At 47.8% G+C, this 21,181-nt stretch overlaps 1 protein-coding gene across 2 annotated transcripts; it reads right to left on the bottom strand.

Annotated features, from left to right (window-relative positions):
* Window positions 1-618: 618 nt before the first annotated feature.
* Window positions 619-21,085, bottom strand: SLC6A20 (solute carrier family 6 member 20). 2 transcript variants are annotated; one of them, XM_040591408.1, is made up of 12 exons: window positions 18,777-21,085; window positions 18,495-18,703; window positions 10,541-10,681; window positions 9,733-9,824; window positions 8,833-9,060; window positions 7,131-7,241; window positions 6,459-6,700; window positions 5,425-5,587; window positions 4,734-4,938; window positions 3,881-4,040; window positions 2,675-2,840; window positions 619-876 (listed from the first exon to the last, which is right to left on the bottom strand). In XM_040591408.1, the coding sequence occupies exons 3-12, from the start codon at window positions 10,653-10,655 to the stop codon at window positions 727-729; spliced, it is 1,632 nt and encodes a 543-aa protein (XP_040447342.1). In that variant the 5' UTR covers window positions 10,656-10,681; window positions 18,495-18,703; window positions 18,777-21,085; the 3' UTR covers window positions 619-726. The 2 variants fall into 2 exon arrangements, with proteins under 2 accessions (XP_040447342.1, XP_040447341.1); XM_040591407.1 differs by lacking the exons at window positions 18,495-18,703; window positions 18,777-21,085 and adding an exon at window positions 14,604-14,767.
* Between the last annotated feature and the right edge of the window lie 96 nt (window positions 21,086-21,181).

Consider the following 21,181-nt stretch of genomic DNA (forward strand, 5'->3'; position numbering starts at 1 on the left):
ATCCCTAGAAAATACAAAGTACAGCACAGTGCCCAATTGCGTACTGGAAGTGGAAGCTTACTTCTTCTGGAGGTAAGAGAACTTCTGCAGCTCATATGTGTGTGTGTGGCTGTATATATAGATATATACATATAAACTGCTTTGCTGGACACAAGTATAAAAGAAGCAGTGTTGGCCGCATTTATCTCATCTCAAATACCGTCCTACTGACTTTTCCCTTGTAGGAAAGGGATTATCACATTCCCACTGCAAGACTTGAACAGTTTCATCTGTTGATGAAATACAGATGTCATTTCAAATAACGTGCATGTTTAAGCATGGCTTTCTTGAATGGAAAGGGTATTTGCCAGTACTTTGGTGCAGGAACATGCTTAGTTGGGTGCTCGTGTATTTCCGCGTGGGCAGCGCTACAACAGAGTGGAAAAGAATTACCTAACATTGCGTAATGGGTTGATATGCTGGTTAATTTGTGCTAGCTATCATTTTGTGAGCTGCTGTTCTGTTTTTCCCCTCTCTTACAGAGGCCATTGTAAAGCTTCATCTTGTTACAGAAAAGCTTTTTTTTTCCAAACCATTGCGGACCCTCCTAAGAGCACTTTTTGGTCAATGTAGCACCCGCGATTCTCAACTCTATAAATAGCCGCTACAAATAATGGTTGCTGCTGTCTTCCAGAAGTGCCCAGTCACAGACGATGGGGGTAAGGTCTTCCCAAATCCTGCTGGCATTCATGCAACGGTTGAAACCCTTTCCCTCTTCAGTCTCTTCCTTATAAAAGTTCCTAGTGCCCCCAGGGGTATGCACATGGTGGATGCCGCCACTAGCAGCCCAATCACCGCCAGGGCGTAGCCTGGGTAATCCTTCGTCACCAGTTGCCCCTGCAAGGGAGAGAAGCAGTATTGGATCTGTGGGATCTGTGGTTTTTAGTGTGCTGGAGTCAGGTCTGGGGCAGAGCTGTGCATACAGAATCACAGAATCATTCAGGTTGGAAAAGACCTTTGAGATCATCAAGTCCAACCGTTAACCCAGCACTGCCAAGGCCACCGCTAAACCATGTCCCTACGTGCTGCCTCTATGTGTTTTTCAAATGCCTCCAGGGATGGTGACTCAAACCCCTCCCTGGGCAGCCTGTTCCAGTGCTTGACCACCCTTCCGGTGAATAAATTTTTCCTAATCTCCAATCTAAACCTCCCCTGGTGCAACTTAAAGCCACTTCCTTTTGTCCTACTGCTTGTTATCTGGGAGAGGAGACAGACCCCACCTGCCTCCAGCCTCCTTCCAGGGAGCTGTAGAGAGCAACAAGGTCCCCCCTGAGCCGCCTCCTCTCCAGGCTAAACCACCCCAGCTCCCTCAGCCTCTCCTCAGAACATTTGTGCTCCAGACCCTTCACCAGCTTCATTGCCCATCTCTGGACACGCTCCAGCAGCCCTACATCCCTTTGGAAGTGAGGGGCCCCAAACTGAATGCAGGATTGCAGGGGCAGCCTCACCCGTGCCCAGCACAGGAGGGCTGTCACTGCCCTAGTCCTGCTGGCCACACTGTTTCAGATACAAGCCAGGATGCTGTTGGCCTTCTTGGCCACCTGGGCACACTGCTGGTTCATGTTCAGGTGGCTGTTCCAGGTCCTTCCCCACCAGGCAGCTTTCCAGCCACCCTTCCCCCAGCCTGTAGCGCTGCCTGGGGCTGGTGTGACCCGGCACTGGGCCTTGTTGAACCTCCAGATCCCTCTGCAGAGCCTCCTGCCCTCTAGCAGATCAACAGTCCCCGGCAACTTGGTGGCATCTGCAAATTACTGAGGGTGGGCTCAATCCCCTCTTCCCAATCATTGATAATGACATTAAACTACGTATCTAACCGGGACATCTGAGAAGCACTTGCAAGCTGTAGCAGCTCACGACTGTCAGTGCTTTTGTTTTTGTCCAACCATAAGAGCTTAAAATTGACACAAACAGAGCTGCTGACAAAAATACTGGGGAAAACTTCTGCAGGCTTTGGTAAAGAGCAGATTTAGGCTTGATTAATGTTTCTTAATGAAACGGCTTGGCCCTGACCTCTGTCAGGTCTCTGTTCCTCTCCAGAGCCTGCGGGCTCATGCTGACACCCAGTCAACATGCCAGGCCTGCCGTGGGTCCCAAATCAGCCACGACATGGAAACAATTGTGTAATTTGTTTCTGCGTGCTAGGAATGTTTCAACAAAAGGTTATGAAACCAGTGATGACTTACCTAATAGTAATTCCGCTGTGATAAATACACAGTTCAGCATCCGTACAAAAGTGTTTTGACAATGAAGAAAAATGTATAGGGAAATTCTGAAAACTATTCCAGCAGCAGCTCAGTTCTGTGGAAGTGGCACTAATTCTGTTCAAAATGCTACAGTTTGAAAGTATTTTTTCTGTTTAAAGTGTATTTTTTAAGATCAACAAAATTTTGGTATTTCAAGGGGTCGGCTAAGAATTGTAGAGGGAAATTAGTCCATTTTACAGAACCATTGCATCGTCACTAGGTCAAGTTTTCCCTGCTTTACCTTTCTGCAAAATTAAGGGATGGCCCCAGCTCAAGCTGCAAGCTTACGGAAGACAGTTTTGTGGAACAGTGTAGTTGGGAAGGAAGGCTGTGTCCTTGCAGGAATTAAGGAAAGTTTTTTTTTTAAAAACACAAAACCAAACCTATTTTACCTGTGTGGCATCCCACGCTTGGTATTGCAGCGTTCCTGTGAGGATATAGTCGGTGAGGTAAAATATGAGTAGGCTTATAATTAGCAAAGGACTAGCAAAAGCCCACATAATTTTCCAGTACCAGTTTGGCTTGCGTCCAATCATGGTGTGAAGATCTTTCTCAAATCTGTATTTAAAAAAAAAAACAAACCACCACCAACATTTTTGAGAATGGCTGTATATATTCAATTAATACCTTGATCTGAGTTACTTCAAAACCACCTACAGAACTAAATACGCAAGATGGGAAAGGGGAGTAGTTGACCAGAAGAGTAACAAGCAGAGGCGTATTGTCTGAAGAACTGGCTTAGTGGGATCATATAGTGAGGGTGAAATTGAATAAAAAAAGAGAGCAGGGCCTTGAAAAGGGTCCCAAACTGCAGAAGAGTAGCCAGGAATAGGTACAGCAGGAAAATTCCTGATGAAATAATGCCTGGAGCATAAGCTCAGACCGTTCCTGGTGTAAGCTAACAGAGAAGAGCAGTGAAACTTAAGAGAGAAGAGCTGTTCTCGCCACCGTTGGTTCAGCTGTCTTTGGGGAAGTACTAGTGCTGGGAGTATTAATGCTGGAATACCGAACTCGTGCAGGAAACCTGGATCTGACTGAAGGCTCTGAACTCCTCAGGGGCATCATACCAACGTAGGTGCTGTACATAAACTGTGCTAGCGGACTAACAAAGCAAATACTAAAGCCTTTTCCCTTAGACGCCCTGAGCAAACAGCTCTGCTGTTTAAAACCTCCCCTGATGCCGAATCTTGCTTTTACCCACAAGGGATGACTTGGGAGACCAGCAACGCCCGAGGTGACCATCTCTGAAAGCAGGCTTACCGGCACTGTCGTGCTCATACTGAATTACTGCGCAAGGAGGAGTTTTGGCAGAAGGTGCTCTTGAGACCAAAGACGGGAAGAGCAGGGAGCAGCACATACAGCTCTTCAGCTCTCCCCTGCCTGCAGAGAAGGTGTCAGCCCAGCCTGGTCCCCACGCAGCCCTGAGCCAGAGGCCCTGGAAGGGGTCCTGCAGGGCAGGGGAGATCCCCGTTGCCTTGCTGATACCATAGTGTATTTAGCCTGCGCGGTGGTGGTGTTATATATATATATTATCATCTGGGCCAGCAGTCACTCCCCCAGCTATCCTGCTACGAAGAAAGAAGGGTTCAAGCTTTTACCTTCTTATCCCGTAGATGTAACACACAGCAATGGTTTCTACCAGCACAATGAGCAGCAGCGAGAGGGTGGCTGCGTAGTCGTTGAATATGTCAAACCAGTAATTTCCAGCCTCCATGGTGAAGATCAGGCCAATCACACAGTTAATGAAACACACAGCACCTGCATGGATAAAACAGGGACCCTGCCATTAGCCTGGAAATCTAATTGCATTGGGAAATGTCATACTGCTTGTGACTGAAGAGCTGGTGGGCTTTCTACTGCTTTCTGTCAAGGAGCAGCTTTCTCCAAGGAGAAAGATAATTCTTTTCCCTTTGGAAAAGACCTATCTGTGTGTGTGTGTGTGACTACTCTGGTGTATCCTTAAACTGCTGCTCCTTAGACCTGCACAGTCACAGTCCATCATCCCAGTAGGGTCAAGAGAACCCAGTGCCGTGAGTGCACGCATCATCTGTGGTTACTGCTGGGCATCCAGCTAAAACAGGTTTTAAGTTGGGATGACTGATTTCCATGCCTGGCCAAGCAGGGTGTATCGCTTGTGTGGCTTTTTGAGGGAGGTGGTTTGCAGCTGGGACACTGGCTATGCGGCCGAAGAGGCACTCGGTGCAGGTATCTTAACATTTGTCTTGGCCATTTGAATGTCACCGGTCAGTAGACACCAGTCTGAAGGAGCTGGGGTGTGCTGGGAAGCCTGCAACACAGCACACGATTGCCCGAGTGCTTTGAGACCTCCTGAAGGAAGGTGCTGGGCAGGATTTCCGAAGGGCAGGCAAACCCTTCCTGCAGTGTATTTGCTGTTCCCCGCTCCCCCCTTTGACCTCTCGCTGCACAGCCTACGCTTCAACCGGTGCTTACCTGAGATCACCTCCTTGGGGAAATGGGTGGCAATGACCTTGCTGTCCGTCAGCGGCGTGAGGATAGCGGCGGTGTTGCCCAGCATGCTGCCAATGCCCAGCATCAGCAGCATGAAGAAGTAGAGCACGGAGTACAGCTGGGGCACCTCCATGTTTTTGATTGCTTCAGAGTAGACTATAAAGGCCAGTCCTGTCCCCTGGACGGCCTGCCGGCAAGAAGGGGGGAAGAAATGAGTTACAGGCAGCTCCTCGGCTCAATAAAGGACGTAAGAACAGGGACTTAAAAGACTGACCCTGTACCCGGACAAAATACACCTGTGGTGGTGGTTCTGCACAGCAGAGGCAGATGAGATCTTCACCAGCTTATTCAAACTGCACAGAAGCTGCGGCAGTGATGCTCGTAGCAAAATTATTTGCTCCAGACCTTTAAGATCTGCCCTGTCCTGCAGCTGGAGCCAGAGGTCTGGCTGCATCGCCACCCAGCTCAGTTGCTAATGACCCGAGCGAGCCCCTCGCTGGGCTGAGCCAGTGCCCCCCGCCCCATCCCCAAGTGTAGGAAGGACCCTCACCGCAGCCCCCGGCCAGGCGGCTCCTGGGAGCGGGGACGTGCCTGCGTGGGGCTGCGGGGCTGCCTGGGCTCGGGAGGAAAGGGGAGAGTGAAGCCCAGGTGCCAGCACGAGGCGGGGACTCACCGTATCTAGTTCAGCTTCCAAGCTGCAGTTTTTAAGCTGCGGCAATAGCTGGGCGTATTCCTGGGGGTGGGTGGCCATGAGGTAGTCCTTCATCTCGCCGAGGTTGTCTGCTGTTAAAGAGCCTTCCTCCAGGTCAAAAGCGTTCATCAGCAGCAGAATCACCCTGGGAAAGACAACATGAATTTAATGGCTTTCAGGCCAAGGTACAGAATTGAGGCCAGTTTTGCACCTCATCCCCTTCTCCATTGGCCCCCACGCAGGGATGCTCTGCCAGCCCCAGGGCTCCGGTCTCCCCCAGTCAGAACCACAGCAATTCCAGCACCTTGTTGGGACGTGGGCAGAGGGAGCGGCCCCTGTGCCCACTCCATCGCTCCCAGGCAGGTATTTTGGGTGCCAGCCAGTGCCAGCTGGCGTCTCTTCCCCTTTGCCCTCCAGTCTCACGTCCACAGCCCATCAATTTAACGAGCCTTTTGGCAACAAGCAGGGACTAGCAGCTTGGTTTCCTCTCTGATCAGCAGAGAGATTGAAGACTGTAAAAATGTGAGTAAAAGTGTAACCGCCATGGGCCCTGTGCCAGGGGCTGCATGTGAGCTTGCTGCCTCAGGGCACGATCCTGCAGGCTGCTGGGCACCTCCAGAGCATCGCTGCCAAGGAGGCTGAGCTCCTGGCACTGGGCTTAGCCTTAAACGAAGGGAGCTGAGCATTGCTGCGTTTTATTAACCAGCTTCCACACACCCCCAGAAGCATGTGCCAGGGCACAGGGGATAGTGCCACTGTGACTCGCCCAGACAAACTCATCCTCTCGACCTGGCCCGTGCCTGGAAGTGGCACCCAGGTGTCAAAAGGAAAGCCAGCCCTGACCTTTCGTCTCAGACTTCATCACTTTAAATAGTGCCATTAGCTTTATTAGAGCAGTATTAGATCTGTTTTTGGGGCAGTGCTGGCAGTGCTGCATGCTGTTATTTATTTACTTCCCCTCTTACCTTGCCCAGGATGGCTTGGAATGGAAAACAAGTGAAATACCAGGCTCTTACTTGTTTACACAGCTCTCGTAGTTAAACGTCGCCTTGAAGCCATAGATGGAGAAAGTCACAATGCTGGCAAATATGGACGTGGTACTGTTGATCAGCGAGACGATGATGGCGTGCCTCTCGCAGTTGTTGCTGGGCTCATTGTAGCTGGCAAACGCGATGAGGCTGCCAAAACCCAGGCCCAGTGAGAAGAAGATCTGCGTGGCAGCACTGATCCACGCCTTGGGGTTCGACAGTTGCTCCAGCTGCAAAACCAGACAGAGAGCAGGAGCATGAAGCTGCGCAAGGATGCCGGGCACTGCCCCTTCCACCCTGCGGGGATGGGCCCCTTCCTGCACCTGTTTGAGCTCGGGGGTGGTTTTGGGGGAGGATTACTGCTCAGTCTGAAAGTATTACTGAAAGTAATATGCTACAGGTTGTGTGAATGGGCAGGGCTTTTTCTGCAGGAGAAAGCAAGCAGCTTAAGGGCACCACGGCAGAGCATGCTCCAGCCACTCCCAGGCAGTGTTTCCAGCTGCCTGACCTAAGCTACTGCTGCAAAAATTCAATATAAGGAAAAGGAGTATCATATCTTTTAAAAATATAACATTTATTTATATTGTTATAATATATATATATTATATATATACATACTAATAACATTTAATGAAAAAAATTGGTATGGCTTTTCTGTACCTTTGGTGTGAACATGTAGATGAGCCCGTTCACAGCTCCGTGAAGCGTTAATCCTCTGATGAGGTATATGATGAGAACACAGTATGGCAAAGAGGCTGTTACGTAGACGACCTGGGGAAAGAAGGGGAAATGCCTTGGTCTAAAGAATACGTAAAACAGCTAATCTGCTGTGGTCAGTCTCACTTACTTTGCATAAATCATTTCCATTATTGTGTTTGTTACCTTGTATTCATCTTTGAAAAAATACTTTTAGATACATCTAACTTTAGATCTACGTTTATGGGAGTCAAGTTTTTATTAGTAATAACGATCTGTGCTACTGTTCCCAAAGTCTTCTCTTTGACTGGAGAAATAAGAAAATCTAAAATATTTGCAGCATTTACAAACTGGGTTCTGCAGTATTTAGTGGAGTAACGCCAGTTTGCAACTATCTATCCATCTTTCAAGAACTCACTAGACAAAGGTCATCCATCATCTGCTTTAGAAGGAGGGCGAGCAGACCTCATAAAAGGTCAACTCAAACTTGAACGAAACCATTTTAATTCAGATGTGAAAAAGACTTTAACTTAATGTAACTCAGATGGGGGATGGGGGGGAATGAAATCTTTCAGTTGTCTTCCATGAGCTTTTGATCAAACCCCTGAATTTGAATCTAAAATGTTCAATCTCTGCACTGGAAAAAGACACTTGTGAGGAAAAAAAATAAAAGGGAGAATGCACTCACCTTCTCTTTGCTGTGATGTACCCCAGTGGCTCACGCCGAAACTTACACAAAAACTGACTCATAAAAACCCACTTTCCTAAGCTCTTAGGAAGAAAATCGGCTGAGTAATTACCAATATTCCTCCAATATGCACTTGCCTGTGGTGGCAGCTGGCATCTGCTTTTTCCCATCACTCACCCGGAGATGCAGCAGCTTCACCTGCCACTGCAGGACAGCCCTGCACCCACTGCCCAAATCCACTGCTGTTCCTGCACAAGGGGTGCAGGGGAAACCCCCCACGCCCCACCTCCCCGTGATGAAACGCTGCCTATATGATGCTGTTTCAATGCTCCTTGGCTGTTTATTAAATACATTATTCATATTATATTATTCATATTTATATTATTATATAAATAATATTACTATATTATTTCTGTTATTATTCATATTAATATAAATAGCCTTTTTGCCCCCAAAGCCAGCTACAGCAAGTTTAAGGGGTTATTCCTAGTTTACAGTCTCTTGGCTTTCTGCATTCAGCTAAGACGATTTGGGGATTACAACCCTCAGCATGCTTCTTAGTGCAGGCTCAGCTAGGGCTTTTTTCCCCCCCTTCCTCACACCTTCTGCTGTGAATAAAAAGTGAGCAACACTGCCTGGTAGATGTCTTTTTTTCTTTACTTCCGAAGGCCAAAGAATCCTGCTGCAGCTTTGCCATGGCAGATGGCTTTCCGCAGGGCCAGCAGCCTGGTGGCTGGTCTTGCAGCAGAGGTGGCTGCATTTAAAGGATTTTTCTGGATTATTTTTTTAATATCACTCAGTGTTTTGGTTGTGCCTTCTTCAGTTACAACTTAACAGGGTGGCAGAGGCAGCAGGGCTGGCTGCTCGGGGGGAGATGCCATAACCTGAAGTCACAGCAGCCATGGCTGCTGCCTTTCAGCACACATTTATCTTCTCCATGTCCTGCCTGGGCTTGGTGGGGCTGTGCCCGCCTCTCACCTTGCCGGTGGACTCGGTGCCACGGAGAATGCAGAGGTAGACCACCAGCCAGGCCAGCGTCAGGCAGAGCGCCTGCTCCCACTGCATGCTCCCGCTGGCCTCCAGCGATGGAGAGATGTTCAGGGTCTGCCGGTACCAGAAGTACTGGGTGGACGACGTCTTCTCACACTCCTCCTCGTAGCCAGTGCGATTGCTGTTCAGGGGGCAAGTGGCCCATGGCAGGGGGTCCTGGGAGGGAGGGGAGCAGGGAGAGAAGCCATCAGCGTGGTGGGGAGAGCTGGGGTGCCAGCAGAGGGTGGGGGGGGTGAAGGTGAGGGTGGCTTTCTGCCCACGGCTTGCTTGTCCCTGCATCATGCTGCCTGGGGTTGAGGATGACCCTCTCCCTGGGGATGTTATCTACGGACCCTCTCTCCCTAAGGACTGCTGTTTTCTGATCATCTACCCACGGAACGACCCTCTCCCCAAGGACAGACCCACTCTGACCCTTTTCCCTGGGGGTGACCAGACTGACTTTCTCCTGGAGGACCGAGCCTCTCTGACCCTCTCTGATCCTCATCCCCAGGGCCAACCCTTTCCCCCACCTTCAGACAGACCCATCCCAGGGTGCAGGACACCATGGCCACCACCAAGGCACATGCAAGCATGGCATCACAGGGCCGGCCTTGGCCAGCATTTCATGATGAGAAGAAGATACCACAATGCCCCTGGGGACCCCCTGGAGGGGGACACCACTGCCTCATTTTTTCCCCACCACAAAAGCCCTGGAAGGGTTTCTGGAGCTTTTGGGCTCCCCCACTCCCAACTGATGATTGTGCCATTCAACACCCAGCATTGATGCAAAGCCACCACGAATGTCCGTGGCCACAGCAGGGTCAAGTCGTACCACTGGTGCCCACGCACCTGGAAAGAGTGGAAGAGGTACCAGAAGGCCCAGGCGTTTATCACATTGTAGTACATAGAGAGGAAGAAGGAGACGACAACACTGGCAACACCTGCAGGCATGGAGAGAGGCACTCGGTCAGCAATGAAAACCCAAAACGCCACTGGCCCCGTAATACCCAGAAGGGCACCACAGCTGGCACGTGGAGGGGCTTTGCCCCCGCACAGTCCTGCGCACAGGGCATGCCCCTGCTGCTGCAGCTGCTCCTCCTCTCATCAGGGCGATCTTCCACTGGATTTTATACATTAGCCACTGGGGAGTGAATATTCAATGTATTGTTAAAAATAGAATATGCATATAAGCAAATTAATGATAGTTTGGGTTATCAGGGTAATTTAATGACGTAATAATGGAGATAAGAGGGGGCATTAGTAAATAGTAGGCAGTGATGGTAAGAAATTAGGGCACTGTTTTATCACTCCATGTTGAGTGGGATCATGGGAAGATGCTCTTGGGGTCAAAACCCACTGCAGGCAGCCCCAGGGAATGGATTCAGCACTCGCCTTCACACCGTAGTTTTGGCAGGGACTCACACCTCCAGGGCTAGGGACCCAGCACATTGAGCTGGGGTCTGGCCCCAGTGCCCCACAGGGGACGGGGTAAATACATGCAGTGTGGCGTCTGGATCACCGCTTTGCTCAGCCTGGTGAGACCCAGTAAAACCCCAGCTCCCACCTGGTTTCTCCTCTGAAAGTCAAAAGTTCTCCATTCAAAAGTCACCCGTTTTCCCCAGGTGTTTAAAATTGAAGATGAAAATTGGGAACATACCGACACCACAGAGGTAGGGGCTTATTATTTTCCAGGCACCGATGCTGCCCCGGCGCATGCGCTGCCCCACGGCCAACTCCAAGTAGAGCAGTGGCATCCCCTCAGCGATCAGCATGATAAAATATGGGATCAAAAAGCCACCTGCAAGAAAAAACCAACAGATAGCCTTCAGCAGATGAGCAGCATACTAAACACCACATTGCCCTATTTGTGGTCAAATCACCCTGTTAGTGTCCCAGGAGCTGGCTAAGGCTAGGTCCTGTCTGGCCACCTCGTGTATCAAGGGCACGACCCAACCCTGAGGGCATCTCACAGGGTTTCAGGTGGTGCCCCAGGTGCTGGTGGGTGCTGAGCACCTGGGTGCAGGGAATTTTCCACCAGCACTTGGCAGAGCTGGGATTTCCGCTGTTAAACTGTGCCAGTGGCCTGGCTGGTGCAGCAGGGCTGCCCAGGTGCTTCGCAGGCGGTTTGAGCAATGTTCGGGCCGGGGCTGTTAAAGGGTAACTAACCGCCAGTCAAACCTTGCGGGAGATAATGAGAGAAGGAGGACGAGGGAAAGATTTACTTTGTGCGTGGTGTTCTGCAGCAGAGCCAAAGCGCTCAATGAAAAAGTAACAGCAACGTCTGTGTTGAATAGGGTTTTGAGTGACTTGTTGAAGTCTGGCCGGGCTTAAAAAACCCCCCAAAACAACCCCAAAATATCCCCCAAATCCCTATGCTGCGCACACAAGAACCAGAAAAAGGGTGAAGGCTTTTCCCCCAGGGTCCCACCTGTGGCAGCAGACCCCGACGCCGAGGCACACAGCTTCCTCCCACCCCTCTCTGCTCATCCCTCTCCCCCCGCACAGAGAGCCAAAGGGATGCTCCTGCAGAAAAGCAGCAGCAGGACTGGGCAGGATGGTGGTGGTGGAGGGGAAAGGACCTTCCTACCCAGCAACCAGGATGCGCTTCTGCTTAAATTTCTGCTGGAAAAAAAAAAATAATAAATCCTTGTCCTCGACTTGGAGCTCACTTCAGAAAGAGCTGCTGACTGAGTCAAAACCTGGATTTTTGTGAAGGCTTTCCTGTTTCTCTTTTTACAGCAAGCCAAAAATATTTACGTAAATATCTCTTATTTAGGATTTAATCTGCAGCATTAACATTCCTTGCAATGGGCTCTGTGCAGCACCACGGAGGAATGAACTCTGGGCAGCGACTGAAGCAAAGAACTGGAAATAAACACTGAATAATAATCCGGTTTATTCTGGGAATTAATTTCCCACCTCCTGGCTCCCTTGTTATTAACAACCCCTTTGTTAGTCTGTTAGATAACTTCCTATGCCGCAAGGGAGCTGTCGGAGGTTTAAGAGCTCTCCCAGCCACCCTGCCCCAGTGGGGTGAGAGCTGCCCCCACAGCCACCCGGGGGAATTTTGCCCTGTACCAAGGGGGGCAGAAAATCAGTGTCAGGCTCTTTGCAAAGGCTCTTCCATCCTCCCAGCAGCGTTGCCACGTGCTTGGCATCGGCTTTGCCACCTTGCAAGGAGGAGGAGCGCTTTCAGGCTTGTTCTTCGCCCCAATGTCCTCCCACAGCTGGGAGTGCTGGGGCTGAGCCCCCTTGCCCCTTGCTCTGCACCGTTTGCATGCAGATCTTGTTCCCGATGCTACTTTTCCTAAACCAAAGCACCTCATGTAAGTGCCTCAGGGCAGCCGTATGAACCGTCTCCTTATACACGGTGAACCAGCACAGCTCCACCGACCTCCCCGCTCACTTACACCTGGCGCTGCTCCCTACGGTGCCAACTGCCTGCAAAAACCGGCTCCCAGGACAGACCCCCAGAGCTGGCACAACACGCAGAGTGTGCGCTGGGTCTGGTTGAGGCGCTGGGCCTGGCCAGCGGCACCCTTGCCTCTGCTCAGCATCCCACCGGGTGCCCGGGGGCTTCCTCGCTCAGGGCTCAGCGCTGCTGAACACCTGCCCTGCTGTAAACCCATCCCGGTGTCATTCCAGCCTGGCCCAGCCTGCTTACGGACAGACTGACTGCACCTGCGAGGTCTGAACCCCCCGTGCTCTGCTCAGGTCAAGCTCTCTGGAAGAGAGCGAGGAGAAGGAGGCGATCTGCTGACGGATGGAAAGACAGGAGGTCACAAAGTCTGCAAACACCCTGTTTATGAGTGTCATCAGCGATAAGGGCTCTATTGCTGTGTTGGGCAGGACAGGGACTGGCTCTGTGTCTCTCTAGAAGGAAGATGCCAAACAAGCAGTTGCTGCATCCTCCCTAAGCCTGGTGCCTGGCATTATCCAGCTTTTAAGTTCCTGAAATTATGTTTTGTCTGCGTGGGTTTTGCAGACCCCTTAAAAGCAACCAAATCCTTTTTAAGAGGACAGTAAAAAACAATTAAGAAAAGAAAAGCCTGCTGTCAAGAGTGTTAGCTTCACAGCAGAGAGAGCTACCTCTCCCCTGCGGAATTTAGCCAGGGAGGATAAAAATAGTGCATGTGTAAAAACATGCTTTTTAGAAAATACTTGGGTTTATTTAATCTTTTTGTCAGGTTAATCAAGCATTCCAGTTTTGGTTACATTTCAGAGAATTTTCACCACCTACGTACACTACTGATGGCTGATAAGAAGAGCCTAAACCACACAAAGCCCCTCACTGTCTGAGTTTTGCTGTCCTTCAGGATGTCTGCCAAAATACGCTGCTAGTGAACTAATCACACGCAGTCTAATTGTGTGCAGGTATATTTGCATTTTAAGCTTTGTGCTAAACTTCAGTGTCAGACATGAAGTCTTTACCCTCAAAAGCATCCCTGTAGAGGAATACACCTAGAACTGCATCACGTCTGTCGTATCTGCTACCTGAACTGTCTGAGAAAGCTTCAGCCACGGCAGCATCTAGCTTCTACTGTAATTTCACCCGCTGTATTATCTGGATTTTTCTGACCTGATCCCACAGAGCAGCTGTGATGCAGTCCCTGTGCTGAGCTGGCTTTTCAAAAACCAGCATGAACAAACTTCTACCATCACATGTGCATTTAGAAGTAAGCTACAAGCCAACAAAACAAGCACAAAAACAGCAAAAAAGCACTTAAACATCTCAGTGTGCTTCATCCTAAAAGGAGGAAAAGGCGAAAACAGACCAGAAGCAAATGAGGCAGATGCTCAAGCCGCCGCTTAATGTGTGACTGAGATGGGTCCAACACTATGACAACAGATGCAGTAGGAGAAGCAGTATAAAACTGGGATGTCTTAAGAGACGGTCTTTATAAGGATTCTTCAAAATGTGGTCATTAAGCAGTGGTAGCTGTATACTAGAAGAGATTATTAGTGTTGGCTTTTAATTAATCTAATTAACTGACATTTGATTTCTGAGGAAGAACTTCTGTGGCTGGTATATGATATAGACATCATCTTTACTCAGTTTGTCCTAGGAGAAGGAAAACTTTCAAAGACTTTAATTTTTTTGGAGCCCAAAACAATTTATTCTCCATTTTCAAAGCTTCTGGGGAGGCTTTAGCGGCAGAACTCCTGTTGATTAAGGAGTTTCAGCCAACTTTGAGGCAGACTTGCAGCCAAGTTATCACCTCCTAAAGTAAGGCTTTGTACAAAAGACAATACATTAATGACAGAAATTTGAAATGATACTGCTGATCCTTAAATTAAATCAGCATAAGCATCTCCCCTTCTCCTTAAGTTCCAAGTCCCCATATGTGAAACCACCAGAAAGCAAACTAGTTTCTGATGCCTCCAGAGTGGTTCAACAGGACAAGAAAGCAATAAATAGTACGTGGACCTACATCTCTCACTATCTCCATCCTTTCAGAAAACAGGGCCTTCCCACTGTTTCTTTGCACTTCTAGGAAACAAGGCCACCATATCGGGCCAGCTGTCAGGTAAAAAAAGCTTTATACTAAAGAATACGTAAAATAAAGCGTCAATAGAAGATATTGCACACCAACAAAAACCCTGACCTCCTGCTCTGCCCTGGACCCCGCTGGGTGGACAGGGCATTAGCACGGACAACATAATCTAAAGCTTGCCACACTCCTCCTCGAGGGAAGCAAGAAATATAAAACCACACTTACCTCCTCCATACATCTGACATAAGTATGGAAACCTCCACACATTTCCCAGCCCCACGGCATAGGAAATGCAGGCGAAAACAAACTGCAGGGGATTGTCCCATAGTGGCCGGGATTTCTCCATTGCCTACTTGGAGGCAGAGGTTTCAGCAGAGCCCTGCTGCCTTCACTCCTTCAGGTACTCTGCCAGCCTTGCCTCAGACTCCACGCCAGCCCAGCTTGGAGGGGAGGGAAAGGCGGAGGAGCTATGCTTGCCAATTCCTATCAAGCTTTTTAATTACTAATCTTATTAACAGGCACATACTAAAGTAGGAATGCTGGTAAATAGATTATAGACACACACAGAACTATAAAATTGGTACTTTGGGTGAATAGCTGCTTGGGTTTTGACTGGCATTTCTGGGAAGGATGTGAGCCCAGGGATTTTTGTCAGCTCACATGCCAACTTGACACTTGGGAGGAAATAACACTGGGGCTACAGTTTGGTTTTGGAATCAGCACACTCTTTCCCCAAAGGGCTCTCTTCCCCAGGAGTGGCATTCATGTGCTGAGGTGCCAGCTTGGATTTGGTAGCACAGGGAAGGGGTTCCCACACCATCAGGACTGGGCTTAGTGGTTGTCAGAGCTTCCTTTTATTTCCGATATCCCTTGCCCTAAACAGGTCCTTGGGCATCCCGTCACTTGTGCCCTAGTGCTCACCCCCAGAAGTGGCCCTGAAAGAGTCCCTATCAGCCATACAGGTCTGCAGCCTGCCGCAGCCCTGAGTACGATACTCCAGTTTGACCCTCTGGGAATACCACCCTCCCTCTACATACTCTGTGTACGTGTGAGAGCATGAAATAGCCCAGTTTCTTTTCACTTGCCTTCAGGCTCAAACCCCACCGCTGCGGATGAACTTGTCTGAGGGGCTGCTTTTAAAATACTTTTAAGTGGCAGGGACCAAATATATACGGATGCCACTGGGAAAAGGTGTCCATGGCCCATTGCGGAGGCAGAAGGACCTAGGAGGCCTTTGGGTCACCTGAATGCACACTCAGAAGCCAGGTCTGAACATGAACCCCGTGCGTTTGGGTCCCTGCCAAGGTACACTTTGAGCTCAACCACTTCAGACAGAGGTCTCCCAGCAAAGGAGGCTGCTGGCAGCGTCTGTAGCAATCAAAAAGGGCTGAACAACTCTAAGTACTCAGCTTCCTTCCTCTTCTAAATGTGTTTTTTTTGGATCAGGACTGCACACCTTTCAGGTCCATTTTACAAATAAGACTCACTCAGCTGCGGCCAGTCTTACTCCTCCAGCACCAGGAACTTGCTCCCTGCCAGCACTGCGTGTGCTGCTCCAGCATCCCATCAGGTGCTGGCAGCGCCGAGACATCCCGCTGTGGGTCCAGGTGAGAACCCCTGCCATGGGGCCTCTGGACACAAGCCCGAACTGCAAAGTGTGTCACGCAGTGCTGTTGAGAATGGCAGAACTACTCTGGTGGACTTGCTGACCAGCCATCTGTAGTAGAAAAGTCACAAAGTGGGACGCCACTTCTTTGCTTGCTAGACAAGGTGACTGCAAGAGCTTTATGCATCTCCTGTAAATGAATCCATTCTTCACAGTGTGTTTTAACACTGCTAGAAACCAAAGATGTCATTGGAAAACATCAGGGTTTGCCAAACCCTACCAGAGTACAGCTCTGAGGGAGCTCATGGCTCTTCTGCAACATCCTTGCAGTTCTTGTCTTGCCCGCAGAATTGCAACATGCCACCCTAGCCCTGGAAATACATCTCATGGATCACCCTGAATTCTGCTGGAAGGAAAAATCCAAGGTAGTTTTAGATCTATTAAGCTGAAGGACACTGAGAAGCTACAGGTATGTCAGCTGTCCCACATCATGAAAACTTTTCAAATTGTTAAAAAGTGAAATGTCTGTCACTACCGGTGGGATTTATTACAAATGATGCTTATAAATAACTTACAGCATTTAATAACTTGCAGACAGGGCAGCCTTAAAAAATAGCACATCACTGGCACTTGGGATGCTTCTGTGTGAATAGATTACTGCTACTGATGAGCGTAATCAAGTTAAACATTTCCTTGGCTCTGTACCTCCTTCCCATTACATTTCAAACTAGTTTACTAATGGACCAGGGACACTGTGCAGGCAGAGGGATGTGGCGTCCTTAGCTCAGGTCAGGCCAGATCAGGTGCAGATGCAATGAAACGAATCCTTGCTTCTCTCACAAACATCAGCCTCATAAGCCACTCCGACCACAAACTACTATGGGTTTTTTTTTACAGGCAGTCATGCATATAGGGACCCAGCAAAGTGCCCATCATCCAGTGGCTCCTTGAGATGGATATTGAGGCTTTCAATACATTTAAAGGTATTTAAACAGATAACATTCAGGAATTCTTGATGTGGGACTTCTCATACACACCTCAGATAATCAATACGCTATTTCTGATGCTCATCAAGATTTTATCTCCTTTGAACTTCCTTCATTTGGGTTGGGGGACAACTTGGGCTCTATCTTCAGGGACAAAGACAAGCCTATGATAGACATTTTGATCATTTCACTGCTCATGTTCAAGGAGAATTAGAAAGAATTTTTTTCCCCTAGTACCTACCAAATTTGAGAGTGTGGGGTTTGGGGGGGTGGTTGAGAAGGATAGGGGTTCATCTCCACAGCGGGTCAGGGACTGACGGGACAGCATGAGAACTGCCTTATATAAACAGTCAGAAGCTGGTAAATAAAGCAGAGAACTCCATTTCTCACTGTAGCAAAACTGGAAGTACTTAGGTGAAGGTACCAGCTAAAAATCCTGGGCTTGCATCTCTTGATGCCCGTACAGTAAGAAGCCAAGCGCCTTTTCCAGCTACTTAAAATACAGACAAAAGGAGCCCTAGCAACAGGTTGGTGACCATGATTTGAGGGTGTGAGAGAAGCTTAACGCTTCTATTGGCAAAAGAGACTGAAAAAAGGAAGGGAGGAATAATAAGCAGCGGTGGAAGAAGTCTGGTATTGACAACTCCTACGTTACCAGGTAGCCTGGACTTCATTATGGTACATCCAACATGTAGGACCTGTAACCCCTAGATTTAAAAATAAACCCTCTGCACTTTCCTTGATGAACCAGACACATGGGAGGGGGACAAAGTGTCAGCAGTGGCTAGCTTTGGTGTTTAGTACCTCTTATTCCTGGAGGCACTGACTTCCAAATGGAAACATGCTGGCTGTTAGTGTATTAGATGAGTATCAAAGGGGAATGACAGAAGAGACTAAACAGCTTCTGCAAGCGTTTAGTGATACTATCAAGGGAGGCAGATACATAGTCAAGAGAGTAACAGCTCCCACATATGGTTTTCCTGTTTGGATTCACTGTTTACAGTTGCTAATCTAAGCTCCATGTTCCCTTACTTTAGGGGAAAGAAAGAATCCAGCTGGATTTCCAGATCTTTGACAACACACAGACCATGACAACTGTTGGGTGATTGCTTTATGTGTAACTGGAGGTTACAGTTACTCCTCTAAGCAGTTATTAGACTGCAATTATTCCTTCTAGCTCATCACTACCACCTGCTGCTTAGTTCCAAACTGTAGATGATGCCCTTAAGCTCTGTACTCTGAAGTCATATCCAGCCTCTTAATCATCCTTAAAACTGTTTTGCATTACCTCAGCCTCCCAAGAAAAGCATGCCTGAGAAAAGTCATTCTTTTTATTTTCCTTGTTTTTCTTTAGCACCTCAGTTCTATATATCTTCTGACTACGTGGGGTTTTTAGGATACTCCCTCCATGAAGGTGCACTCAACACAGTTCTGATTCACCCAATTGTGCCCAGACCTCAGAACCGGCCTATGTAAAACAAGAGAGCCACAAACTGACATGTCACTAAAATAAAAAAAACATACCTGGCCTATCCAGTCAGTTGTTCTGCTTGTCATCTGCCAGTTTGTGCATTCTCTGTCAAACCTTGCCTGCAGTTTGGGGAGATCTCCGGGCAGCTCTCTTGTTCACCAGCAGCTGTCAGTCATGGGCAGCCCTGTCAGAGTCCTGCACCAACCACTCAGCATGACCATTACTTTCTATGGACACTCCAAGACACTATATTAATAGGATCCTAAAAGAAAAACAATAATTAAAAGTCTCTAGATGTTAAGACTGTTGAAACAGAATGACATGTATCTACCCACCTTTATTTGGAGAAGAGTCAACTCCAAATAGGCTGCCTAATGTTTCAGCATATGTCTGAGAGGAGACTGTGATAAGGAGGGCAGATCTAGGTGCCTTCAGGGAGTCTGCAGGCAGCCAGAGCAGGGCAGGAATCCTGGGCCAATAGTTTCACTGGGACGTTGTCAAAATTAACAGCCTTAGGGTAACTCCCGTGGGAACATTCTCTGCTCAAAGCCAGTTGAGAAACATTTACAGTAATAATTACAATAACAATTCTTACCTGCTCACATACAAACTTGCCTTCAAATTACATTCAATTGTTTTTAATGTTTTAAAAGGCACATCCTCCTAGAACAGAACAGACCAAACATTTCAAGCTTGATCCATTCAGCCACTTGACACCCCAAGATGATTCACATTTGTTTCCAGAGGCAGCAAGACTCATTTCACTGTGGTCTGACAGCATTTGGTATCACACAGAAGCCAAGAGCCATCCTTGAAAATGCCAGAAAAGGGGAATCGAACTGAGGAATTTTAATGGCATTTTGGCTGCATTGAAATCTAAGTGCCTGGCAGATGACTGTGGGTTTCCCATGGGACATGTCCAAATTGCAGCTGTCCTCACATCAGTCTATCAAATAAAGACGAGCACTTGCAGCTTAAGTTTCAACATAAATTAGTATTCATCTGAGGACATTTTAAAAAACGACTATTATTCACAAGAGAAAAACAGATTAAGGAGTACTTTATTAACAGTTAAAGAACATCGGGTAATATACTGTCTCATTAAGATGGTAGCACACAGCACTCCTGGCTCATTTATTAACGACCAACTGCTGAACTCAAGTCACGGTTAGAGCATAGGGTTGTTTGTTAGCTGTCAGAGTTAATACTAGTGAAGCCGAGCTGCCTAGATTTCATTCCCACAGAAAATATTCTTCAGTCTGCAAGCAAAATAAAAACCCACCCAGCCTGAAAAAGATTTGATTCCTGCAGATCAGCCAGTTATAGAGAAATTTTCTTTTTAAATGTTCCCTTCAGGCATAACTAGGGAATTAACAGCTGAAGTAGAAGAAATGGATGATGTCTATTCGAGCAGTATAATGAACTTCCAAAGAACAAAGGCTGGTAAAAGCAGTATTAGAATTTGCGTCTCAGGGAAAGAAGTGAGGTTTTAGAAACATCAGACACTGTCAGGAGATGTTCAGATGTCATCTTCATCTTCAAAATGTCGTACCTATCTCAACAAAAGGAGAATTGCTATTGTATAATGTTCCAGGTCTTCTTTGACAGGTGCATCACCTTTGACAGATGACGTATTTTTCATGAGGAGCTCCAAACTAGACCTTTACTTCGCCCTTTTGCAACACAAACCAATGAGAGCATCTCGCTGATCTCACACTCACAAAACTGGCAATCTGCGAGACAGGCAATCAAAGTTGGTTTCAATTTTGCACTGCACAGTTCTCTACAAGATTTGCCTTACTCATTTGAGGAGATAACAAGGTCTGTAACCATGCTTGCCTACAGCCAACTCATTTTATTGAGACCTGTCCATACACTGAAGTTGATAGCGTGCTTTCTTGTTGAGATGGTTTCTAAGCAGATAATGAAGGTCTATCACAGAGTCAATATTCTAGCTAAGTCAACAGCCAAAGATTTATCAGAAAAGAGAAGACCAGCAGAAGTCATGAGATTCTTTGCCTTTCTTCACCCTTTGCCTGCCATTTTAGAAACAGTAACCGATCTCAACAAAATTAGTTTTATTATGAAGAAAAACACAATATTCGTGCAGATAAGTACTTCTGTTGGTGTCAACATAATTGCTCTGAGCAAACACAGGCCAGAAAGCTCTTTAGTACATCCCTATTAAGAGCATAACATTTTAGTGACTGTACGCAAGGGGCAAAATACTACCTTTCATGAATTTAAACTGACGCTGCATGAGGAGTACGTCACCCCATAAAGCCCAACTATTGCGCTACATCAACAATATCACGCTACAGACACAGGACTTTATCCCAAACCAATCTTGCTTAACCAGTGGGGAGAAAAGGACAAGAGAATTTACAGGCTGCAAGCGTATGGCAGATTTGACTGGGGCATCACTGCTTGAGCAACTTTAACAGCTTTGCCCATATGAGAGAGAAAGGGGAAGAAAGATCCATTTCAGTTCAAGCAGCTCCTGAGACAAGCACTGTTAAATGCCAGTTTCTGTAACACCCCCCCCCCCCCCCCCCCCCGCCTTTCCCCCAGCCCTGCTACTAGTATGCTTTTTTAAAGCTGTTTGATGTGGTATGGCTTTGAGCATGAATCTGTAATTTACATGTTCACATTTCTAGCAATATTCTTTACTGGTTTGCTACTCCTTTCTACAGATACTTAAGAAAACAGCTATACAAAACATTCCTATAAAAAAAATCCA

This window comes from Falco naumanni, chromosome 4 (genome assembly GCF_017639655.2).
Source record: "Falco naumanni isolate bFalNau1 chromosome 4, bFalNau1.pat, whole genome shotgun sequence".
Lineage (NCBI taxonomy): Eukaryota > Metazoa > Chordata > Aves > Falconiformes > Falconidae > Falco > Falco naumanni.

Excerpts from the sequence above, each read along its gene's own strand:
- SLC6A20 (XM_040591407.1), bottom strand. The coding sequence starts at position 14,724 with ATGGAGAAATCCCGGCCACTATGGGACAATCCCCTGCAGTTTGTTTTC. Across the intron at positions 5,588-6,458 it reads TACGAGAGCTGTGTAAACAA|GGTGATTCTGCTGCTGATGA; the intron begins GTAAGAGCCTGG and ends TGTCTTTCCCAG. Across the intron at positions 4,041-4,733 it reads CCCCAAGGAGGTGATCTCAG|GTGCTGTGTGTTTCATTAAC; the intron begins GTAAGCACCGGT and ends TTATCCATGCAG.